Genomic DNA, 26,159 nt, shown 5'->3' on the forward strand with positions numbered 1-26,159 from the left:
GGAGATAAGTACAGAAAACAGAACAGGCTCACAAACAGAGCCTGTGACAAGCAAAACTGCTGGCTTGGCAAGATACCTGTTTTTTTAGACAACAAGGATATAACTCTCTAACTGGGCTTCAGTAAAGCATTTTAAAAGTTTCATGCATAACAAGATTAGAATAGAGAAGTAAACAGATGAACAAGTAGAAGAGAATATTAATGGCTGTGTAGGTGCAAGAACCATCGGGATGAAAGAAGGTGAAGAGTTCCACAGGAGCAATAATCTTGGGATCAAACTTCAATGTTTTCATTGTATAGCTTGGCACAAAAGTAGAATATCAGCCAATAATACAAAGAACTCACATAAATCTTGCTGTTTGGAGATCAGGATCTTACTGGAAAATAGTTGCTTCTTTCATAGCCAGTGCAGAAACAGGCACTTTGGAGAGAAAGTCTATCTAGAGATGTCTAACACAGTCCCTTCTTACCACTCTGTCTGTAGAGAATGTCTAGGTGACTTTATTAAGCGGCCTAACTTTCTGACAGCTGAACTATGCTACTTAGTGGATGGCATAACAGATACATGTTACAGAGAAAATAATTCCTGAAATGCATGAGAAAAAAACTATATATGTGTACACATGAGAAATTCAGAGTTTAGCTTGACCAGACTTGGTGTTCAACTCTAGCTAATTAAGGGGTTCCCTATATAAAGATAATCCAGTCTTCTGCTCTCCAGCACGGCTGCTTGCTTTCACAGGGCAATATGGTTCAAATAAGCTTTGCAGGGTGAGGTTCAGTGATTCAAGGGCCAAAAAACATCTGCCTCTAGTTTGCCTTTACAATGAACTTCTAGACTGCAATATTGAGTATCAGGTGAAAAACAATAAAGTACATTAGCTTTTAGTAGCCACAGGCAAGATTCTTACTGCTGAGATACATATCTAGGGAGAGAATTATGAAATTACAACATAAATCCATTTTCTTACTGAACTCTGTAGTTCTCAGTGATTTTTCATCTCTGACCTGTGTGTTCTCAGAGCTTAATGACAGGTGCTACATAAGGAATAACTAATGTAACTTACTAATGTAATTTGAAGCATACTACAAACCCTAAAATAAGCTTTTCGTATAGCATATAAAAATATATTCTTTTAGGTAGCCATCAAAACAAAAAATGACTCTATTTTAAACTAGAAGATTTTTCATGGCTTTTGTGTAAAGAATCATCTGTCCCTATGTGTTCTGCTCTGCAGCACAACATTTGGTGATATCTACTACTACAACTCAGTATACAACTCTTGGTCACAAAGAAGATTCACTTCAGCTAAAATTTCAAGTTTCAAGGTCCACAGTAGAAGAAACTTCAAGGTTGAAAACCAGAAAAAAACCACACTGATCATCTTATTTGCCCTCCCGCTTGTCTCCCCCCCCTTTCCACTAGATCACTTGATAATCTACTGCAATAAGACAGGAGATAGGATCTCAGCAGTTTTAAAGCTACAACAGTGCTTTCTCCATACTCACTTTTGGCACATGTGGATTAAATTCTACTGCTCTGTGAATAGCTTCTACTGCATTCATCTCTGCAGTACTCAGCCCTCGCCTTGAGGCAGCCTCTGGAGAAAATCTAGAAAAGCAAAGAAGAAAACATTGGGTCAGAAATGCTGGTAGGAAAAGGACAGAAAAGGAATTAGACCATGGGCCCATACAAGCAAACTGAATCAATTTCCTGGGCTCTCCAAATTTCTACAGTGAGTGGAAACTAAACGATCTATTATGTCAAGGACAATGAAAATCCCAGCAGAAGTGGAAAGCATGTTTGTAGCTAGTCATGGCAGGAAGTCAGTTGAAACAGTCAGTTCTTTCTCTGTCACTAATCTAAATTCACTCTAGGTACCTTTTCTAAGGGGCATATTCAAGGCTGAAGTTGCAGAAAAAAATAAAAGTGAAAAAACCCAATGCCAAATCATTGTTGGAGGGTTTCTATTAAAAACAGGTTTGGGGAGGTTTGAGGGAGGTCCCAACCCAATGCCCCTGGGTCAGGTTGGGATGGAAGCACGATGCAGCAGCAGTAGCAGGTGGTCTACTGGCCGCAGCACCATTGAAGGTAGCATGCCCAAACTGTGGGCGAATCATCTGCCCCAGTGAATGAAAAACCAGACCATGCAATCTCTTTCTCACCTCACACCCCACGGCTAACTCCAGAGCTGTACTTGGCAGGCAGACACCACAGGGAAAGCTGTGACAACCTTAGCCCTGCCCTCCCAAGCTGGAGTCGCTGTGTAGGGAGGAAAGATGTTGCAGTAGGTACTGGCGATCTAAGGATAAAAAGAATGAAAGAAAATTACTTAGATCTTGATGTGTACATACACTTTAAAAGCAAAAACTGTCAGGATGTCAGTCAAGAAAATGGCTTTCCACTCTACTTGCTTTCCAACTTTAGGGAGGCATTCTGACCCTCAGGTGCACAGACACAACTCCTGCCTGGGATTTGTGTGAAGGCATCTGAGAGCGGAATTGGGATTTTTGAGCTCCATCTCACAAAGAGCTGAGCACACTTTTGGAACGGGCTGCTGCTCTCAAGTCCACAGGCAAAAAGTAGATGTGCTCAGCACCTTGGAAGGTTGAGACCCAAGAGATAACCATAACAGGAATGAGCAGATAATTGTGTGTCTAAAAATATGAACAACTTCTACCTCTCAGAATCCCTGACATGGTAATGCTAAATGCACCTGCCACTATCTAAGCAGTCTTCTGACAGCTTTTGTAAAATGACGTTATTGTCAGTGTATCCACATTTATTTATTACCTTTTTGGGATCAGGTTTATGGAAAGTTGAAGATGTTCAGCCACACAGCACCTTTAGTTGAATTTTCATCATACTGACTAGAAAGCCAAGGCACACCCACCACAGCATCTTTAATTGTATATTCATTATACTACCTAGGAAGCTAAAGCTCACCCAGGTAGTATATACAGAAGTGAAACATGAAGGCTATTTCTCTTCTTTTCTTCTTCTCTAATATTTGAAGTGCAATGTTTATTCAATGCATCTTTTTTTCAGATATAAACCAATTTTATAAATTTCTGCAGGACTGAACTATCCTGCTTACTCAGCAGATTGTCAGGGTGTGGGCTCAGCTAAGAAAAATCTTGAGTTAAATCAGGAATTTCGCTGGAGAGTGGTTCTTATGCACTTACTTGTCAGAGACAGCTCTGGCTTTGAGCAATGCAGCTGTGTAACATATTGTTGCTGATTTTGGTAAGCTTATATCTGTGGAAAAGAAAGAAAACAGTAAATATTGGAACCCTTAAAAGTCTGCAGACAGAAAAAAGTGTTTGATACTTCAAAGTATGCATGGGATGTACAAAATTATTAAGTGAATTCAGAGTACATTCTGTCCTTGGGACTCGTACTACCATGTTGCATGGATTTCAAACTTCCAACCAAGTTAAATATATACACTTTAAAACTCACAATAGTGAATTGCTATTTAAGTAGCAAAAGAGGCCATAGAGAACTAAATGTCATGTCACAAAGAGTGACGTGACAGAGATATAGTGAAAGAATTCATGCTCTATTTCATAAACATAAAGGTAACTGGAAAATGTGATTTTTTCCATAGTTTATGAAATATCTAAGAAATACATGAGGGCTCTTTTTTCCCTCCTGTTTTCACCAAGCAGCAGTTGTTTAATACGCATACGTGGCAACTATACAAGTTAATACAGACATCTAAGTGGATTTTACATGCAACTAAAAACTATTAGTTAAAGATCAACAAGAAATAAGGTGTTTTGCCTGTTAAAGAAATTTTGAACAAAAATACTCATCAGTCTCTGGCCATTTTATATTGTCCCAGATATGAAAAGCAGCCATAACCCTGACAAAACCCATTAGTACAACTTTATTTATTTATTCTCTACCAGCAGACTGGCACAAAGCACACAGAGAGTAGTAATCAATACTGCATAATAAATCTTAGCCATATATTTTTTCTTACAGATACGAGAACAATTGTCACACTAATGATCTACCTAACAGACATACTACATGCTGATGAAAATATTCCAGTGTTAAAATGTTAAAGATTATGCTTAAAGGAAACAAAACAAACAAACAATAAAACCCAACGCTTAGAGCTGGATTCTGCACACAGCACACTGTCTACTCAAGTAAAACCCAATTGGGTACTAAGTTATCAGAAGCATTAAGCCTAGAAATAATACTAGAGCTTCCTACAGTAAATACTGAAAACACAAGGCACTGGACTAGGCCAACTGTAAGAGTGGAATCAGACTACTGCTCCAGGAAATACCTGTCCCTCAGTTTGTCAGTAAAGGTGAGGCGTACAAAAGTTGTTGGGGGCTACCCTATGATACACTCCAACTTAATTTCACAGGACTACTTAACTGTAGTTAACTGCAGTACAACTGAAATCATTCAAATCTAAAAAATCTAAAATCTAAAAATAAAAGCATGCAGAGCAGACTAGGTGAAGGATATGTTAGTTACTGCATTAACAGAAGCTGGCTAAAAACACATACAGAACAACTTCAGTGACAGCAGGAGAAAATGTTTCTAAGGACCTCCAATAGCTCTCCTTATACCAGGTTTTACTCAGCATTAGGAGTTAAAAGCCATTTCCAGTAAACAGAAACAATGTTTTCCCAAATACACCAGTCTTTATTTTCCAGTTGAAGGTTCATTTTCAATCATAAATGGACTGAAAGGTATCTTTCTGAGTGCAGAAAGAAACAAAATACAACAACAACAAAAAAAACCACCAGATACTCCAATGATTTGCAGTCATTCATAAAATGTTTTAAAATTCAATAAAAGTTTTAAAATTGCTCAGTAGAATATCATACTTTCCCTTTACAATTCAAGTGCTTCTGTGGGCCAGTAAGTCACTGTTATCTCACAGAAAATATTTTCTCCTCCGTCAGTTCAAACCTAGCAAATTCCTGCCAAAGCAATGGGATTTTTCAAGAGAATGCTGTGTTTAAATCTGACCACTCGTGTTCAAAACAACAGAAATGAATAAAATACATTGTTATTTTAACAATCCAAAAGAATTAAAGTCTGAGAAAAGATACATCTGCTCCCTGTCCACATCCACAAAGAACAGTGGGGGAGAAGAATAACTGCTTAGGTGAAGGGCAATATTGGCACAAGGATAAACAGTTGAACGTGAAGTTTAAACTGGGGATTAAAAGAAAGTTTCTAAGAAGTAAAGTTTGTAGGCAGGTTTGCAGGTAGAATAATGGGACAAACAAAATATCTATATACCATTTTACAAAATTATATGCACTATAATTTTAGGATGGAGCTTTCTCAGCTCACGGGAAGTGTAATATCATGTAGGGAATGCAACAGCAGGCAACCTCACTTCCCCAGGAGGGCTCTTCCAGAACTGTGCTCCTAATAAGCAAGCAGCAGTTATTTGAGGATAATACCTACAGTCCCTTGGCAATAGAATACATACATACAAATGTCCATGTTTATGTTGCTGTGGAGATAGTGATCACCCCTGCTAGGTCCATGCTTGCTTCACTCCTGCGTTATGCTTTTTGCTTGCTCCATATTGGACTACGTATATTTAGTTCTTCTATATCTTGGCCTGATTACTGTAATACTTTAAATTCCTCATATAATTTAGGTTTCATTTCCTAAATTGCACTCTCATATTTTAGAAAACAGCATAAAACAATTATGCCTGGTTACAACTTGAACTTAGCAAAGGAATCAAGTCTAAATTAGCCCTAGGAGATAAGTCCCCTGTCAGGAACTAAAGTGAAGGTATTCATAAATGAGTGGGTCCAGCTCTTCGAGCCACCTGGGAAAATATCATCACATATACTATTTTCCACCCTTCTACTATTACTTGTGGAGTTCTCACCATGTGCTGAAATATGTGACTGTGATTCTGTTGTTGAAACCATCAAGACATTTTTGCCTAGTAAGAATTGACATAGCAATCTTAAAAAAAAAAAAAAAGACTCTCCTTCTTCTTTATCGTTTTTATCTTCAAACTGAATACAAAATAGTCTAGACTTAATTAACAACCAATTTCTTTGAATTAGCCTCAGTCAGCTTTTGGAAGGGCTGGAAAAGTGAATCCTCCCTAGCTGTTTGCTTCGTAAGTGGCTGTTTTTGAGAGTGAACTAATGGAAAAATACTATGGATAGAGACCTGCAACCATAACACCACTATTTCCCTGATCATGATATCCAGAATATACCATAAATCATCTACATAGGTCTTGGGGTTTATGATTCTCTTAAAACAGCAAATACACCTAGAAATGATGAATCTGAATACAGACTAGGGCAGCATCCCTTAGTCAAGTCACCAGAAAGCCCCACGTATGAAAAGATGAGCATGTTGCAATTGCTTTAATCGTAAATAATCAAAAATCTAACTCACTAATCAGTCATTATTCCCCCCCTATTTTTTTATCCTAAAGGATACATTATTCCCAAGTCAGCAGTGAGGATTCCTATGGGCTTAACTTTGGATAGGTGAGTAGTCTTATCAGTGTCAAGAGGCCTTAAAAATTTACTGAAATAAGCCACAAATCTTGACCATATTTTGCATAGTTAAGAGCATTCCAGTCAAACTGTGAGTCCTTCTTTGCACAGTACTGGAGTCTACATTTAAGCTACCAGATTCATTCATACATTTCTAAAAACGTAACTGTTAATTATATTAATAAACCAGAAAAAGTTTTGTGAAGACATAAAAACAAACCAACAAAATAAAAGATGAAATAAAAGACAGGTATTGTGCTATGGCTCGGTAGTGAACTCCAGTGCTGATTTTCTCTCTCTCAGCTTGTCTGCAGACTCTGGTGTTTAAGTGATAGGCCAACACTTGCCTTGTCAGCACAGAACTCCCCCAGATCTCTGCACCTGCAGACTAGATTGTCAGCTCTTGCACAGGTGGTAGAAGGAATTCCTTGTGGGAAAGACTGAAAGTGGTCTAATAAATAAATATGTGTCAGCTGGATGAGTGACGACAAAAGAGAGATGCAGTCATCTATAAAGACACAAGTATTATGTAAGGATGTGAATTAAGCTGATAAAAATGGTTAAGACAATAGCAATGGGATAGAATTCAATAATGGAAAATATTAACTGAACCTCAGGGGAAAAACACTTTGTCAGAAGATCTGCTGTCTTGTGGCATTACCTCCTACAAGAACAGTCATTGCCTGGGCCCTTTCTCCGCAAAAAAAAAATGTTAGAAACAATGTTGGAAGGAGCAAAACTATGCTCACAACAATATAATGTTTACTTTGGGCTTGCAACAAAAAGCAGTTCTGATTTTCTGTAGCTTTGACATTCTTCCTCACTGGTGGGAAACATCCCAATCAAACAAACACTTAGCCACAGTGTACAGTAAGGCCTTCATTTTGATTCCCTGAAAGAACAGGAAAAGCATTTCAACACAAATGAGGAGTGTTCTGTTTTGCCATGAGCACAACTAGCTCTTCAACTGTTCAGATAAGGACATATCTTGAAGTCACTGCTGGTTGTAAATATGTCATAGCTGAGATGAACATCTTGGTGGCCAGAGCAGGTGTCTATTCCCTTGATTTTACCATGCTCAATCTTTTATGCATTTAAAGGGGAAGGAACCATTTATCCTACAGAAGATTTAAAAGATCAAGATCAGTGCAATTAGTTCAGAAGCCTCAAACGTAATCATACAGCTAAAAAGCCAATCAGTTGGTAAGGACAGAAGACTGATGGAAAGACCAAGTAACAGGTAGCAAATGATTTTGAGATAAAGAAACCAGTTCTCAGATGCAGAAACTGAAGAAGAAAACGTAAGGGAAAAAAGGACAAACCATTCTCCTGATACTCCTGTTACCCAAACTGGAGGTGTTACCTGATTGGCATTTGAGATGGTAGAGTAGGCTTGGTTTGACTTTAACTAAGAGGAACTTAACATCTCTCTTTCAAATAAACTGAACTATTACAAAATACCATGAAAGGTTGCTTCCATACTGTCACTTGCTATATCTTTAACTCAGAAAAAAAACTCTTTCTTGCACTAGAATGGAGAAGAAACATCAAGTTAGCTTCACCAGATAGAAAATCTCTTCAGTAGTATCAGACATTATCATGGTGAGTAACGAAACGGATGGCCTGCAGCTGTGATCTCAAATATGTATATATACACAAAAGCTCTAGAGACCATTGCTGATATAAATGAATACTCCATCTAATTAGTTGATTATCTATTTACAAAAGAAATGCTGTGAAGTTTGATGTAATTAAAATCTACATATTTCATAAGTTTCATAAAAAGTAGAATAACCCTGAATGTGCTGCATTCTAGAAAACTTATTTCTCTACATTAACTATTTGGATTTCGAAACAGTAAAGGTCCAAATTCCTTTTATGCTTGACTTTCACAGGAAAATCTGTCAAAATAATTCTGCAATCTATACTCCTAGACTGAATAAGAATACGATCAATTCCTGATCATCATGCATATTCCAAGACAAATACGACTGTTTCTAATTGTTTATTTCTAAGGTTTGCATTTTGATATCACACTAACTTAAGAGCAGGATTGTTTGAAGTAAGCAGTTACCAAATAAAAGTGTAATAGTGTGGAGTAGAATGAGACCTCTTTAAATAAAGAAATAATAATTAAAAAAAACACAACAAAAGACTGAATCCAAACAAACAAATCAAAACCCTCACACTTAATTTCTATGTATACTGAGTTCTAAATTCTCTTTTCTAGTGATCCGAATTCAGAACTGTCTATATGGTGATGTGATTCTTCTCCTTTGCAAGTGTTTAAGTCAAAGGAGAATGACGATAAGATGTTCCCCCTGCAACCCAGAAGGCTTATAGTCTCTTTGGTAAAGACCGACTTTAAAGAAATAAGAAAACAAGGAGTGGTTGAGGGAGCGATCACTGCATCAGTACAACTACATAAATGGGCCTCTATCCTTCCTAAATTTTACTTTCAATTATCAGGAAGGTCTGAGCTGTCACACAACGCTCAAGTTACCAGAGAATAACAATCAATGGACCTGGCTGTCCAAGGAAGTTAACAAACCGTTTGTTCTAAGCACCACAACAAGCAGCTCTACTCCACTGAAAAACAATCAGTTTAAAAAGCAAGGGAAGAGCAGATAAACACTATCTACTGTGAACACCAGAAGCTTATTCCATCAACATGAGTCTCTTCAGCATCTATAACTATTTCTGCTGTAAATAACATGGATGCGTGTCAAAACAGAGTCAAAACTTCTTTTAGAATTCAACAGTATTTAGGTCATCTGCACTCTATTGACAGGCACTGAACTCTGAAACTATAATGATGTAGCTCTGCAGCAGTGCATGACTTCCCACTAATGAGGCCCTTTTTCCATGAATAATGAGTATAGACATCAGCTCTGTTGCCAGGTGCATAATATAAACACTATTTAACACACAGCTTTTGGTAAAGCAGTGTGTCTGCTTGCAGAGGCTGAGCTTTTGCACAGTGTGTTCTAATGCTTTAACTCAGGGTGGGAGCAGGCCACTCAAGAAAATAATTTGTTCACATGTTATCGAAATACAATAAGTCAAGTTTGGTCCCAGTCAAAAAAAAAAAAAAAAGACAGTGGAGTGGGACCAACAGAAACTGTAGATGGGAAAGCATAAATGAGTTCATTGTTTTATAATCCAATAAATCTTACAACACATGAAGCTGATGAGTTCTAAAATGAGCTGAGACTCCGTGAGATGAGCCTTCTGAGACTCACGAGCTGTAAGAGTCATACTGGTTAAGCCTGTGCTTGTGGAGTCTTCGTGTATACCAGCATATACAAATACCTCTGCTTATATAAGGCAAAGAATTAGATGAAAATGCAAATAGATAAAGTAAAAAGAGTTTTAGTTAGAAAAATACACATCTGATACATTTATAACCTCAGTTTTGACTAACATCAGATGCTTCTGAGAAAACAAAATTCACCTTCCATAGTTTTATCACCTTCTATAACACAAAGTGCTACCATGATATTGTTTAAAACTAGAGATCAGCTCAGTATGCAAAAGTAGACCTAGCACAGGAGCTTAATCTGAAATTTGGGAAGGCTGATTTAATTCCCTGTTCTGCCATGGGTCTGCTATGTCCCAGAGCTATTATTAGAGAACTACATTAAAGAGTAGGAGGTGTTAAAGTCCCACTGTGCCTGGGGCAGAAAAATAGGCATTTCTATTTACTTTCTTTCTAATGTGCCAAAACACGTGGGGAACTACATCTGCATCACATACCATGTTACCACTTCAGCTGCAGATTTTTTCAACCAAACTAAGCATGACCAAGATCTCTAGTAGAGTTGCTACTGCTGCTGGATGGCAGTACTTAAAAGCCCAAGTAACACTTTCATCTTTGCTTACAATTATTCAACTCCAGAAAGAGCTGAAAACATTCCATGTTGGACTGGTAGCAACAATCGCTAACAGTTGCAAACACTTCCCTTAAAATACCTCAGCTCAGCCATAGGCTGAAATTTGGCAGGTTAACCATGTTAGCAGCAAGTCAGCAGTCAACTGCTAACCTCCTTAAAATTTCTCTTAGTTTACTAAGTTATAAAATGTTAGAAGAAAGCAGCTAGTACATATTAAATGGAACCTTTGGCTTTTTTTTTTTTTCATTGATACCCTCTAAAGATTCTTTGTTCATCAATTGTACTTCTCAGTATTATGATGAACGTACACATTATCCTCTTGCCACAGTTCTGTGTAATTATATGGGGCCAAGTAGTGCAGCTCACAGGGAAAACCTTCTGTTTCTATGGGCTCTTATTCTGTTTGACATTTTGGCACTCAAGCAGAGAAAGCTCAACAAAGAGAAGACATAAGCCACAGAAAAAAGGGGAAAGTGGAAAAGGTGGTAAGTGAAAAAGAAAAGATGGCTAAGACAGGAACTGTAAAGTGGGTGAGAAGATATATTATGACCATCACTGCCCTGAAAAGCCAACCTGTACAGGTACATCTGTACAGGTAACATGGGGTAGAGATGAAATTGACAGTGAGTAGCACTGGCTGAACAAGGAGCTTCTGGTAGGAACTGGGAGCAAAAGAATGCAGAAACTTGCTGTGCAAAACAGCTGAAGTAGAAAGAAGTTCAGTAGACAAATAAGAAAGATCAGCTAAAGACAGAATGAAAAGGATGGCAGGTTTTTCAGAAGAATCAGAGTGGCCAAAGTACTGTGAGTATAGGTTCCAGGGCCCATACTGGTTGTCATATTTAAGGAACACATGAAAATCTGTAAGATCTAATAATTAAAAACATTTTAAAGGCTGCAAGATATAGCTAGAGAGTTAATATCAAGATTTATACTGTTTCACTTAATTCAGTCACTTTCTTTGCATATTATCATCTAGTTTTCAGTTGTGTAACTGGATAATACTCATTTCTTAATCTTCCTTGCCATATTCCAGCGCATAGAACGACACTTTTCTGAGGACCATCCAGGAACAAAACAGGAAATTGATGGCTGCAGCATTCTTGACTCAATTTTTGCAGAACTTACCAAGTGGACAGTGAGTAAACTGGGGAAAATAAGAGTGACATTGCTAAGGATGATTAATGTTGCTCAAGATAACTGGATTCTATTCCTGTTTCTGTCCCAAAGTTTCTACACAATACAAAGAAAACCCATTTAACTTAACAAAGTATGCCATTTGGTGATTTTTACCCAGTCCATTCTCTGTTTTAGGCTGTAAGAAGAGGTGTGACTTAAACGAAGAAAGTGACACATACTGCACTAGGCCAATGCTTACAGAAATACTGAAAATGAAATGAGAGTGAAAAGTTCACCAAGTCCACTGAGCTTTCCAAGTTTTCCCCCTAAGATATGAATTTTGCTACTCACTGGGCTGCTGTGAAGTGAAATCAATTAATATTTGTAAAGTACTTGTATGCAACTTAGTCAACATTCACGAGAATGAGAATTTCTATACAAGGAGAGTGGTTAGGCCCTGGAACGGGCTGCCCAGGGAGGTTGTGGATGCCCCGTCCTTGGATGTGTTTAAGGCCAGGTTGGACGGGGTCCTGGGCAACCTGATCTGAATGTGTGTGTTTGGTGGCCCTGCTAGGCAGGGGGGTTGGAACTACATGATCCTTGAGGTCCCTTCCAACCTGGGTGATTCTGTGATTCTGTGAGAAGTCCACATGGGAACAGATAATCCTGTCTTCAGACAATGTTTGAACAGCATGCAATGAAGAGTTTGCTGAACCTAAACAGTCATTCTTTAAACATCACTGAAGAGCTTCTAGTAAGTGAATTCCATTATTTTGTATAAGGAATAAAGCAGGGTTGGCAGGAAAAAAAATTAATACATAATCTTTGGAATAAGGGCTGTGTAAAGGGATCTAGGAAGCTTGTGTGAATCACCTAAATTACAGTATTTCTTAATTTTTAAAAGCTTGACTAATGAATAATGCTTTTGTGTGCTTTAGAAAATAGAAAAAAAATACAGATAGAAAAAATAAATGTATACATATATACATATATATGGACTTACCATCATACTTCGCTAAGACTGCCTGGACATCCGCATATGCTTGCAGTTCTAACAAAGCTTCTAGCAGGTTTTCATGGATATTGAACATGCTGAGAAGAGGAAATTCCTTCATCAACTAAAATCAGTAACACATGAAAGGGTTAGATTATTAATATGGAAAATGATTTCTTGCTCAAAATGCACTGAAATAACTAACATCAAGTTAAAACCCCTCTGCTTCCTGTGTTCTTGTCTCTTTCCCTGAGTTCACTATTATCTCAAAAATTTTTGAGCTCTAAATGGGCACTGGGTTAGGTTTCTTGACAAGACATGCATAACACACAATTAGTCAAACCCAAGTTCTGCTGTCTGAATGTGCAACTATCATACTACTAACAGGTTTTGTTCTTCAAAATGAAAATGGGTTTTCCTATTGCACTGGATAAGAATCTTCCCCAGAATAACTGGTATATCAGTAGTAAGCAATCCAGTACTTCTCTGGCATATCAGTAGCAAAAACAGAAATTACACTGAAGAAAATCAGAACAAAATCAAATGACAGAAGTTTACATACGTGCAGCTATATTTATTAAGTGCATTATGATTTGTAATCATGGATACTTTAAAAAACAATTACAATAATGGCCAATGCTAGCAGTAAAAATAAAATAAAAAACCAACAATAATACAAAAGGCATAGATTATACAAATCTAACACTGTGAGTAAAGAATCTGTCTTGCATGGCAAGCTGAATGAAGAGAGTAGTTAAATTAATGTAATCCTCTTCCATGTAAGTGCCTTTAACTTTGTGAAATGTCTGAGGAATATCAAGAATTTGTTCTTAGACATCTTCCATTTCAAAGTCTGCACAGCTCCAAATGACATAAGGTCATTTTCTACTGCATCTCCTTTTTGAAGCCACACTTACTAGGAGCATCACTTTTACTGCTTACATGATTAAACATATGTATATTTATTATCAGAATGGTTCTCCGAAGAACTGAAATGTTACAAGAGCCTTGCTTCCTCACATCTTCTTTATGGTTGTTCTATTAGTACTGTCTATGTGATGTATGTTATGGATGGCCACAATGCTCCTATTCTTAATGGCTGAAGATGAACCTGTGAAGATGAACCTGCACAGTTTGCAGGCTTTCCTCCTTCTTCAGTTTTCCAAATAATGGACTTACTGCTTGCTTGTCTTTATGAAGAATTTTGACCATTAAAAAGTTTGTATACTTGCTCATGAAGAAAAATAACTGCAGGTGAAAATTCACATAGCTGGATTCCACAGTTATGGATCCAGCACGCAGTTTATCTCTTTTCATTCTTGTCCATACTCACTATTGCATATTTAACAGTCAAAACTACTACTTGGCAGGAAAAATCATGACAGAATCTGGTCCTACGTAAAAAGTGATTTAAAGTACAGAATGAACATATTGCAAACAAGCCTCTCCAAGGGATTAAGAAAGATTATCCCTGCTCACTGGGAATGAATAATGGCTGGCAGAACAATCTTCCCTCCATCAGCGAAGAAAAGGGAAGAGCTGCAGCTAGTTACAGATGTACTATGGCCGGTAAAAGTTCCTACTCTGGTTCTCTTTGCTTCTCACTGACATCATTCACTGATTTTTTTCTACTTCGGTTCTGTCAGAGTGATAAACCTCGCCTAAGACAGCAGTGGAGTAAAGGTCACTGCTTGGACTAGAAGGCCTCTGAATTTACACGTGTTAACAGGGGTTTCAGCTGGGAAAGGTCGAATGTTAAGAGTATGAGTCAAAATGAACTCAGTTAAAATTCAAGCTACAGAATTAAAACAACTCTAAATAGCCACTCAACTATTCTAAACTTGACTTTGCACAAATGACAACACAACTGTTATGAAAAAAAATTAAATAAAGTAGAGGACGAGCTCATTATGTCAGTATATAGCTTTTACTGCAAATGATTTTCAGTCATGGCGAAGACCTAGTTTTTGAGGAGCTTCCTAGAAAGTAAAGCCAATTAGATGGAAGCACAGCACGACAGGTCACGATTTAGGCCTCACAGTGAGAGAAAACGCTGGGGAAGTTAAAAATAAAAAGCCCCAGAGGTGACAGCATCTCCTGCTGGGCGCTGAGGGCAGGCCAAATACGTTGGGGAGCAATGGAAAGCTGACTGTGGGCCGGCTCCCCGCTCCTCCTTCACAGATGGGGAGCAGGGCTGGCCCATATTCCACACAGAGCATTAAAGACAGGCACGCCATCTGTGAGGGTGAGGTGAGGAAGGCACCCTCACGTTCCAGAAACCCTCACAACACTGGGCTTTTCTTTGGACTCCAGTTTGGGGCACACACCTGCCTTTGAACCCAAAGATGTATTTTCTAAGGTGTTACAAACTGGAGGAATTGTGCAGCTTATCAATTTTAATTCTTACTATCCTTGCTGTAACAGACAAATGTCAATATTTTGGTGGCAACCACTACACTCAGAAGACAAGATAAAGGCTCTACTGTCACTTTTCTCTGCACCTTACTATCTCAAGAGACAGTCACCAAATTCAGCGCTCAAGATTTCTCACCAAAGCCACTGAACACTGCTTGGGACTGAAGATGTCATTCTAACACTTGAGTTAGTTGGACTCTTGGCCAGTATGAAAGAGCTGCACTTCTCTGAGCTAAGCTTGTTTTCATACCATATGAAAACCAACACAGCATGGCCACAAATCCTTAAAATATAGGATGATTAAACAGATATCAAATATCATACTGAATATATGCTCATAAGGATTTTATCTGGAACTTGCATTGGTCAAAATGTTTTCTCTAGTGCATTAACCCATATTCTGTTCCAATTGCTCTGTGAATTTGGGGGGAAATAAATACATCAGTAGTGAAACACTTATTTGAAAGATTCATTAGCTATACTGCAAATACACACAAATGGTAGCTTTCACAGATAATTCATTATTATTATTATTTATTTTGTAGATAAATAACATTCTGGGAGTGTAAGTTTGCAGAAAAATTCTGGAAATAAGACTGACACAATTGGAGATCTTATCACAAGTCCCAGGAGGGCTGTATTTCCAGACTCACCCCAATCCATATTGCAGGGTGTAGGTTCAGTGATTTTGTGATGGATATGAAAGAGTGATGATGACAAAAAGTGCTTTACGGTACGAGGAAATCCCAATCTGATTTACTGGATGAGGAACAAGTTACATCTCCCAAAGAAGACTTTAATGAAGAGGACTCCCTTCCCTGAGAAAATTTCCATCATCAGCATTTTCTCATTTAGATATAATTTTTAAAACATTTTAAAGGAATGTAGCTGTAACTGCTATATCTGTTTTTTTTTTCCCTGTGATGACAATAACCTCATGTATCAATTAGCAATGGCGCATTATTTGTGTAGGGAACAGCTTTAAGTTATAGTTTATGCCTACAACTAGGCCATGGGACCTGAGAGAATACAGAGGTGGATAAATGAATGATCTTATACATAACCTGGTGTTGACACATTTATTCTCTATTTGCATTGCGGCTTACAGATGGCCACATATTTTAAGGGCAGTGCACACAACCATTCATTGCTGCTTATGCTCATACATTCACAAACATAAGTATTTTAAAATCAATGGTTTCAAGTGAATGCATTCATAAATATGGAAAGTAAATGCACTTTAAAACGAAGAAACAGCAACAAACAAGTTCAGTGGAAACAGTGAAATCACTTCAACTTTAGCTCCCATCTGTTACCACCGTGTCTATCTGAAATGGTAAAACCTGTCTCCTAAAAGAGGATTGACTGAAGCTGCCATCTTCCAGGTGTGGCTATCAACCACCACTGAAAACACAAGCACACAGCACGGACAGTATTGTTAATTTCATCAGTACTTTGCATAAGCTGTTTTCTGGTATATGACTTACAATCTGTAAGTGCTGTTAACCAAAGAAAGCAAAAAAGGCAAAAGATCAAGCCATTTTTGAGCAGATGGAAAAGAAACCCTAATTTTCTAGGACTTTATTACCTACGGCTGAAATTTTAGATGTCTTAAACTTTGTCTGAAGCTTGCCCTAGGCTTGAGGCATTTGAGACATGTCACTCCAAATGAACTCAGTGATGTCTAATAGAAAAAAATTATGTTTAAGGTTTTCTCCGGTCAGTTGACCAACATGATCTTTTTCCTTTATTCAGCTACTTTTCCCACAAAAGCTGCAGAAATGTATTATCTTAACATTCTGTTCTGCTCACAAATTTCATTGAATCTGAATGATGGATCAAACATTCCTTCTATAGAAATTGAGATTTGATTATCTAAACTTTATTCTCGTAGAACACCAAGCTAAAAATGATCTGGTAAAGAGCGTTGTTGTAAACACTCTGATACTGAAGCTATCTGACAGCCAACCAAACACACTAGAGCTCATTTGCCAAGTCTGAGAACGGAGATCAAAACCCCCTGGCCACTCACCTGGCAAGGAGAGAAGAAATGTCAGCAAAGGTTAGCACGCAGAAAGGCTCCAGTTTACATTAACTTTGGGGTGGAATAGTTATAAAATTCAGCTGATATTCAACTTCTAATTTGGCAAATGCAAAATTAGCTCTAGTGTCCCAAAATATTTATGGACAATGTGTCTTTTGTTTGAAATAGGATCCGACATTAAAGAGAGAAATATCTTACCCACTATGTAAACTCTAAGGAAATGTGCTAGAACATGAGGCCTGTATGTTCTCTCTTAACTGGAGGATTAAAGACTTCAGAGTAAGACTTCAGCACTTTGAGGAATATAATTATGAAAATGCTTTTACTTGAACTATGTAGTAAAAATGCACATTCCAGGAATTAAGAGCACTTTAAAGGCAGATGTGGCACGAAACCAGAAGAGCAGAAGTTGCTCCAGATGTACATTTACTACTAAATAATCACATCGCATAAAAGTAGTATGAGAAACTAATATTTTTTGTTACATCAACCGTCAGCATAAGGCATGAAAATGAAGTCATCACTCATAGCCCTCTTCAGAAAAAAACACTTCATTGACATCATCCTCGAGAACTTTGCAGAAATTTTCATAATTTTAGAGGTAGACTCTGAAATGAAATTAAAAGAAGGAAATGATCTAGTAGCTCAAAAACAGGCTAGGAGATTCTGGAGAGATGGATGAACATAATTAAAGGACATACAAAGCCCTTGGACAAGAAGTGATGCAAAAGGATTGACAAAAAGGAGTCCAAATTAGCAGAGTCCCTGTAAGACTATGTGCCTATGTTCTGAGTTTATACTCTGCCTTAACAGAATCACAGTGTTGGAAACTCTGTACATAGAAGCCCACTCCCATAGGGCTGTAGCACCTCTCCTATGAAGACAGACTGAAGGAACTGGGCTGGTTCAGCCTGGAAAAGGCTGCGAGGAGATCTCATTGTGGCCTTCCAATATTTAAAGGAAGTTTATAAATATGAGTGAAATCAATGTTTTTTACAGGGGTAGATAGTGATAGGACAAGGAGGAATGGTTTCCTCAAGGAGGAAAATCTGTATTAGGTGTCGGGGGAAAGTTTTTTATTGAGAGAGTGGTGAGGTGCTGGCCCCGAGAGGTTATGGATGCTCCATCCCTGGAGGTGTTTAAGGCCAGGTCGGATAGGATTCTGGGCAATCTGGCCTAGTACTGGCTCTAGCAGTTAGTAACCCTGCTGCGGCAGGGGGTTGGAACTTGACGGTTGGTCCTTGAGGTCCCTTCCAACCCAAGCCAATCTATGATTCTGTGAAACCCTTGGATATATGCATTACATACGATGAAAAATCAAATGTGGTTGCCTGTTCCACACAGGGCTTGATAATGCAAACTATATGCTCAGCAAGATGAAGACACATTTCAACAGTCAGAAAAACAAAAACTGACACTGCAGTACGGCCTTAGAGGAAACAAGTATTCTGCTCTACGGGACATATGCTCAACACACAGGCATTTCATTCCATTTGGGTGCAAGATGCCCTTAAGTGTATCAGACAAATATTGTGAGAAAGGTCAAATGTTCTGCTGGAAAAATGCGTATTTTCGACACATGCTAAAAAGTCCATCTCTTATTGTAGTTGCCCAGCTGTAACAATTTGAAACACAGTTTATATGAAAAGCATTTTTATCAGGCTTAAGTGATAGTCACCAAATTTCTAGGTTTGAGGGTTTTGCATAGGATCACTGCCGACAGAAAGTGAGGGGTCTGACTCACATGCAGGTAAAATGAATGGATGAACAGCATTAGGGCAATCCCAGGCATCTCTGTTTTACTTTAGAGTCCATTCAAATGAAGGATATTCTACTGTTATTGCAGAATTTCTGTGTCTGAACAAGAATTAACTGAAGACACTCTTATGTAGTGGAGAGAGGCAAATGTCATGATTCACAGGAGTAGAGCTTATCTAAAATGTAAAAGCTAGCTCTCAGTCTCTTGAACTCAGAAGAATTTTTGCTTCCACTTTTAATAAATGACACTTTGAACAAATGCTACAGGTTTTAATAAAGTTAGCATTGCATTCAAGGCAAAGAAGCTTGCTTCGCCTGAGCTGTGTAACACATGCCAAAGACTGACTCACTAATCCTTGCCTAAAGCACAGAAGAATTTGGGACAGACAGTAGGCACGGACGCAAGCAGCTGCAGAAGTTGCATTGTTAAGTTGCTAGGGATCATAACATCTTTATTAGCAGTCAGGATTCTTTTCTTTCACTAAGCTTGACAACACAAGGTGCAGAACACTGTTCTGGTTCTGTGCTCCCCTTGCCCGAGAGCAATCAGCAACGCACACAGAAATGCAGAACTCAAGAGAATGTTGAATAGAAAAGAGCATTCAAAGTCAAATACAAGAGGTTGCCAGGGAAGCATGCTAGATTTACAGAACTGGCACACCAGCAAAAACCACTAATGCTGTTGGTCATAAAAAGATAAAAGCCCAAGCTACCCGTATCATCAGAGTTGACTCAGCACAGCTGAGTACCCTTTTGATGTCTCCATGTGACAATACCTTTTAAAACACCTGAAAAGTTCAGGGCTGCACAAGTCTTTAAAGAAGTTATCATGCAGCACACCGATAAGCACTCAGCTCTCTAACAGTGCACGCTGCACTGGCACTGATAGTTCCTTGCTGTGCTTTGTGACACAAAATATGCATTTTAGACACTGCAGTTGGTTACTGAGACAAACGTACAAACACACCCAAGTGAAATATCTCTAGCAAGATTCTCAGAGCTAGGTCCATAATAGTAAGAGCTATTTCTCAGCAAACAGGACTGATGCCAGAAATAAAATAAAGTGTAATTTCTGACCCTCAAAGAGTGTTTGGTTTTCTAGCCTCCAGTGCTGAGGAAAGACCTGGAGAGTGTCTTCCTAAATGCTACTTGTGGCTAAACAAAGCTGCAAAGGATGTAGCAAGCAGCAACTACACTACTGCCTGGAAACATATACTTGCTAAGACTACAAAGCAGCTTCCAGGGAATTGCAGGGCCACAGTGTAGGAGATAAAAACATCTTGAGGAGAACAGGTCTGTTTCATCTCTCTAAAAAAGAAAATGATTGAGACCTGCTCACTCCATTCATTAGCACGCCTTCTGCCTGCCTCCCTTCTCTTTTGTAAACACACATCACCTTTCAATGAAAGCTTGTTCCACAGCCCAAACCTTCTCCAGAACAATCCTACAAAGCTAGAATTAATTTGACAGTTCAGTTTCTTGCACTATGTGCTTCCACATGGATACTCAGTGTCTCAGTCAAGGGAAATTCAATAGCACAGACAACTACTGCTCCAGTGCCTGCCAAAGAACAGAAAGAGCCTTTGCATACCCTCCACACATCTTGGCTTCCAATCAATGAAAACATAAAATGTACACCCAGTATAGTTTTCTTCTCCTGTAAAGATGAGGGAATCAGCAGACAGCAAAAAGCAATCCTTGCTCCTGAGCACCTAGTTTCTTGTCTTATTTCTTATTGAAAGCAGTAACATCCCCAAGTAAAGATTAGAAATACTGAAGATTTCCCACAGTCACCACTACAGCCTTTCTCCTCTGCACATACCAAATTTTCCAGCGTTGTTTGGAACTTGCTAGTTTAAACCCTCCTAACACAATCAGCCTAACAAATGAAACAACCAGCACTGAAGATTTTTTCCTCTGGGATGGTAAAAGAGAGCTGGTTCCCTCGCAAACCATATCATGCTCTATATAAAGAGGAATAAAACTGGAACAACTCTGGTGACTAGGCTGGAGCTGTTCCAACAACACGCTAATCAAAATGAGCTCACAAGTTAACTCAATATATACAAATAGTGGCAGCTGCTGGTTTCTATAGTGAAACATAGTAAATAGTTATCATCAGACATATAAGCAAAACCAACACCTATGTGTACTTAAATGACAAGTTTCCATAAAAATTACAGGTTAGTCATCCTGATTAATTCTACTGAACTAAGTGAATGAAATCAGAGCAGCAAAATCAACAAAATGATGCAATCTCAACATCAATCACAGAAGTGACAGATGCCTATTTGGTTTCAACAATAGAAGAAATAATTAAAATATCCTCAGTAAGTACTAAATAATATGATTTTCTATTGACAGTGTAATAAAACCAATTACCCAAAATCTTATTAAAGTCACCAGCAACTCATTTTCTTTTCATTATGGTGTTTTAAGCAGGATCTCTCTTTCTTACATAAAATTGAAGTAAGACAGCGTAATCCATCAGTAATTTCCTCAAGATGGCCTTGTATTTGCCATGAATTAAACACTCTCAAATATTTTATTTTTTCAAAGTGGTAAAGACTCACTACATCCCAATCATATTTCCCAGATGGTGTCATGAACCTCTTAACACTTCATTTCCATCATGTTCCATGCCTTGAGAAATCTGTTTTCAATCTTTCAAACACAAACAAGGCCTCCACCCTCCGTTCCATGATGCTAGACTCAGCAGTCCCCAGCCAACATATTCTTCATGTGCTTTTCAGAGTGAATAAATTCATCTCCTCCCTCATCAATCACACAGAAACCATCAATGACACATTCATGTTCAAACTTCCTCATAAATACATTATTTATGTCATCCATGAATAAATAGTGGTGTGCATTCATCAGAAATAAATAGCTGCATGTCAGTCCAAGAAAAGCATCTGCAAAGCTGACTTGATGCTACTCTTGCTCTTAATGTGTTGGAGTTGTGACCTAGAGGTACTGTTGCTTTTATATTTCATCTAGGGACCTGCTAATTCTCTGCTCTGCTCACTCACAACAAAGAGCTCTAGAGGCATCTAAATTCAGTTTGGAGGATTTGGCTAAGTGTCTGCATGTGGAAAAATACAGAATGCATTCATCTGTGTTAAAGCTCTAGAAATTTGAAACTCTGTCTTTCTGCCTCTGCTGCCTTGCATCCAGCCCTTTTGTTTAGGATGATGCTCTTACAGAGGAAAGGGTCTTCAGACCTCCAAACGTCTAACAAATGATGTATTGACATCAACTGAGGAAAGGCCCATGGAAGATCTGTTCACCACAGCCCTATCTACAAATCATAAGACACATTCAGCAGCTCACACTAAGCTCCAGAAGTTGCCATAGTTATGATGTGCGACATTTGAACGTGAAATTCAAAATTGTATCTTTCTTGTATGTTAGTGCCAGAACTTAGAATCTCCATGTTTCCACCAGCATTTCAGTGTTTGTCCCGGTGTGTCTGTGTAATGAAATTGATAAATAATCAGTGGAGCTGGCTGGACTGAAAACTTTTTCTCCCAGCTGACTTTGCTGACTATGGGGCAGGAAAAACAGGTCTTTTCCTCCTTGTTCCTCTTTCTCACACTCATAGCTGTACAACAGCTGGGTTTCGACAAGTTCTTTTTCAACACCTCTATCTGTCAGCCTAGTGATTCTGAGAAGCGAGAGTTGTATGCCTGAAAAACCTCAACCAGAGACAGGAAACAAAATTGCTCCCCACTTGCCCTTTGGTAGATTATTTAGGAGGACTAGCACCATGATGAACTCTGTTCAGTGTTTTCAGAAATATCACCGGGTCACAGACTTGCTGCCTTGGGTGTGGTAAGTCACTGCCTCAAACTACTGTGTTACTCACCTGCGTGCAGGAGATCTCAATCAAAGAAGTGCCAGGTGTGCACAGCTATCTCTAAAGCTGAGCCTTTTATGCACTTGAAACTTAAACATGGGGACTGATGCACTTACTGCCACTCCCCTGCTTGCTACTGTTTGATGTTTCAAATTTGTAGCCTACAAATACTGCATAAAATCATCCCCCATCTCAGAGGGAAATTATTTCACTACAGATCAATAACTTTCTTTTGACGTCTCGGTAATAAGTTTTGCATGAATAAATAACACTGTCCTCAGTTCTGAGCAGTGTCACAAAGAAGGAAAGGAGCCAAAATGCAGCTTTGCAAATCCAAACTCACTATGTGTCACAGAGGAAGTCTTCTGAAAAAGCAGCTGTGTAACTTCATGACTGAATAACCAAAGGCAGCACTCTAACGCAAACATACCAGGATGGGAAATACAACCATCCATCTGCAATTCTGTGATTTTTTACTTTTCCTTTTGCAACCTTAGCAGGGATGTGTTAACTTAGTCTTTATGTACATTACACACACAAAATGACTGTCAGTACAAGTGCACGATTTAAGAGCAGATATTAATTTGTAACTGGTATGTATCATTTCTGTGCTACTATTTATTACCTATGTATCTAAAGCAAATAAAATACAAACTCACATCTCTCATCATTTTCACTGCTTCTCTGGTCCTTCCCAGCTTTCTTGCACACATTGCCAGCCTCCTCTTAATATAAACTAACACATTAGTGTCCCTTCCTGCAGAAAAAGAAAAAGAAACATAATTAAGATAAAAAAACTTTTTTTAAAAAAGTTCTTTAATATTCCAACAGAAAGTTTTCTATACAATTTTTGTTATTCACTATCATCAGTGCTTTCCCAATAATTCCAATAAACTCTCAACAAATTCAGCTGACTTAGAGATGATATCACTAAAACCAGAGGAATTACTCTGGATATACAGTGGTACAAATAAGGACCCATATGTTGGCCTTACACCTGTGAAATATAAGCTGATCTGAAGGCATGGAGAGCTCTGTAGGATACAGACCATCAAGTAATGCTCAGGGGAGTGGAACCCCTATGAAGTTAACACTGACACAAAAATCTGCAGTTATACAGACAACATCCAATTAATTTCCAGTTCACATATTTGGTTTAGACAGCAGTATCCATGAAAACTCCAGTATGTCTTTCCTTACAGTTAAGTTGCACACGTGTTAATAGGAGATTCAGTAAACTAATTCCTCAGCTTTATTCTAACAGTTATCTTACTTTTTGGTTATAAATACACCTTGAACCTTCCTTTTGCTGAGCCTTTACTTGTTACCTTGCCACCACCTTCAAGTTCCTCACAGCTATGGATGGCAACTTTGCATCTCTCAGACATAACAATCCTGTGTGCTGAAAGGTGCCCCAACCACGACAGAAACTAAACAGCTGCAGTAATTAATCTCTAGCATTACCCTCACTCTTTCATTGATCCTTGGTTTCTCAATCTCTCTCCACAATCCCAACGTGAACTTTTAACATACTTCTGGACCAACAGAAAATGTGTGGACAGGCAGTCATCTATAAAATTACCATATCAAGGAAATATAAGACACTTGCTACAAATTATCTTCACGTATGCAGTCTGTAAAGATTTCTCTGTTCCTAACATTTTCAAGCCTTTCATAATAAGAACAAGATGTGTGCTGAAAACATTCCAAGTACCTACAAACTGTTTTAAAGCTGTGATTATGATTTTCAGACAGATCCAACAGCAGGCTGAAAGGTCTGACTTTAGAAGAAAAATAAGGGAGGGAAGGAATTTCATTAGCTATAATTTATATTATGTAATTTCTTATCTCTGAATTGTTTCTTCTATATTTAATAAACAATTTATTAGTTACATCTGTTTCAACATGTTTATGTAGTGTAACTAAGAGGTATAAATTTCAGGCCAAGCTCCTTTCCAGACATTTCAGAAAAAATGGTCAAAAGGCATTTATTTACTATGAAATCAAGATAACCTTTCAGTCCATTTTCTGAGGTGACTAATTATTCAGGGTGACTAGTATAGGCCACCTTAAACAAAATTGTCTTCACCTTCTATAACTGGAATCTTTTGGGAGAAATTGATCTGGCTGCCCAAAGTCATTATCCACACTTAAAATTCATGCCTGTCACTGAATGAACAATAGAACACCTTAACATACAGAAAAATTGAGCAATGTATTGTTGTTACAGTGATCTTCTCTCCCACTTTTCATCCCAATGTCAGCCTGAAGGATTAAAAATGGAACAGACTTCAGAACCAAGGAGTAACTGCAAAAGAGGGAGAGGAACTGTGGTCTCCTTACAGACGTGTGTCCATGGTCCTTCTTCCCAAAAGAAACCTGAGGTCTTCATCTTTTAAAACCATGTAAATGCAGCATATAATCAGAAGATTTCTACCTGAAGTCCTTGTGTGTAAGGCACATCCTGTAGATGGAGTTTCTCTAACTCCTGAGGGTGCACGCTGAAATTACCAGAGGAAGGCAGAGAGGAGTGGGACAATCTAGCCCCTCTACCAAGCAACAGTCAGAGCTGGCAGTCAGCCTTCAGCCCTTCTTACTCTATGGCAGCATTCTTAGTTATGAGACTCAGCTGACTGCTTACTCTGCTGTAAATCTGAAGGTTCAGGATGTCAAACTTGATGATGATGCTAGTGATACATATTATAACACACATCAGTTAAGATGATACCACACTTACATTTGCTTGCACAAACTTAACATATTTTGGACATCTTGCTCACCAGCATGAGAATTGTGCCAGTCTTTTTGTGTATTTTTCACAGAATTGCTGTCATTTTTCTGTGCTTATAATGGATTGAGTGCACAAACTAAAGTTTCATGGGCAGCCTGCTAGAACCTGAACACTGCTTCAAGGGCTCAGCTGCTCTTCATTTGTTTTTCTCCAAAAATAAGCAAATAATCATAAATGTATCATCTTAAATATCATTTTATATCCAACAAATGTTTAAAATACCACCTCCAAGATTTATAAAACCTCAGGCTTTCACGTGTAGACTTGTGTGCACTTTTGAAACCGAAGATGACAGACAATTTCACTTTGTACAATTTTTATCTGCAATCTTCGAATTATGTGACACAGCCAGAGGCTATGAATTCAAGTCCTGAGAATGTTACAGATGCCCAAAATATGTCAGTGCTTGTACTTATGTAATTCATTGGTATTATTTTTGCCTGAGGTAGTCACTGTAGACTAGAACTAACCTAGATCTGTTCATTTTATTTATCTTTCTGTTCTTTTACTCGCACTGTAACCTTATGTATTTTCTTAGAATTAAGAAGCATCTAGCAAATATCATTACAGCAGCTAAACCTCCACAATAAAAAATTTAAAAAAAAAGAGCAAAAAACATCAATTGCATCAATTGCAAAAAACATCAAAAAAGCATCAATTGCAGCACTATACTATTCCAGTTGTTAATGTTTCCATGACCTTTCTTAATGTATGCACCTAACTTTTCAAATGTCACACTGGCAAATGGATCTCATTAACTTTCACACA

General features: G+C 38.2%; 1 protein-coding gene across 9 annotated transcripts in view; it reads right to left on the reverse strand.

The window, feature by feature from the left end:
- The window catches only part of ST7 (suppression of tumorigenicity 7), a 135,585-nt gene that overhangs the window by 16,356 nt on the left and 93,070 nt on the right, over nucleotides 1–26,159 (reverse strand). For all 9 annotated transcript variants that reach the window (XM_042815680.1, XM_042815678.1, XM_042815677.1 and 6 more), the window contains 4 exons: nucleotides 23,260–23,357; nucleotides 12,534–12,648; nucleotides 3,186–3,258; nucleotides 1,509–1,611 (listed from right to left, as the gene is read on the reverse strand). In XM_042815680.1, the coding sequence (XP_042671614.1) occupies nucleotides 1,509–1,611; nucleotides 3,186–3,258; nucleotides 12,534–12,648; nucleotides 23,260–23,357 (389 nt within the window). The remainder of the gene's footprint in view (nucleotides 1–1,508; nucleotides 1,612–3,185; nucleotides 3,259–12,533; nucleotides 12,649–23,259; nucleotides 23,358–26,159) is intronic.

Source organism: Centrocercus urophasianus, unplaced genomic scaffold (genome assembly GCF_019232065.1).
Source record: "Centrocercus urophasianus isolate 14NV4802_14NV808 unplaced genomic scaffold, USGS_Curo_1.0 seq_15, whole genome shotgun sequence".
NCBI classification, from domain to species: domain Eukaryota; kingdom Metazoa; phylum Chordata; class Aves; order Galliformes; family Phasianidae; genus Centrocercus; species Centrocercus urophasianus.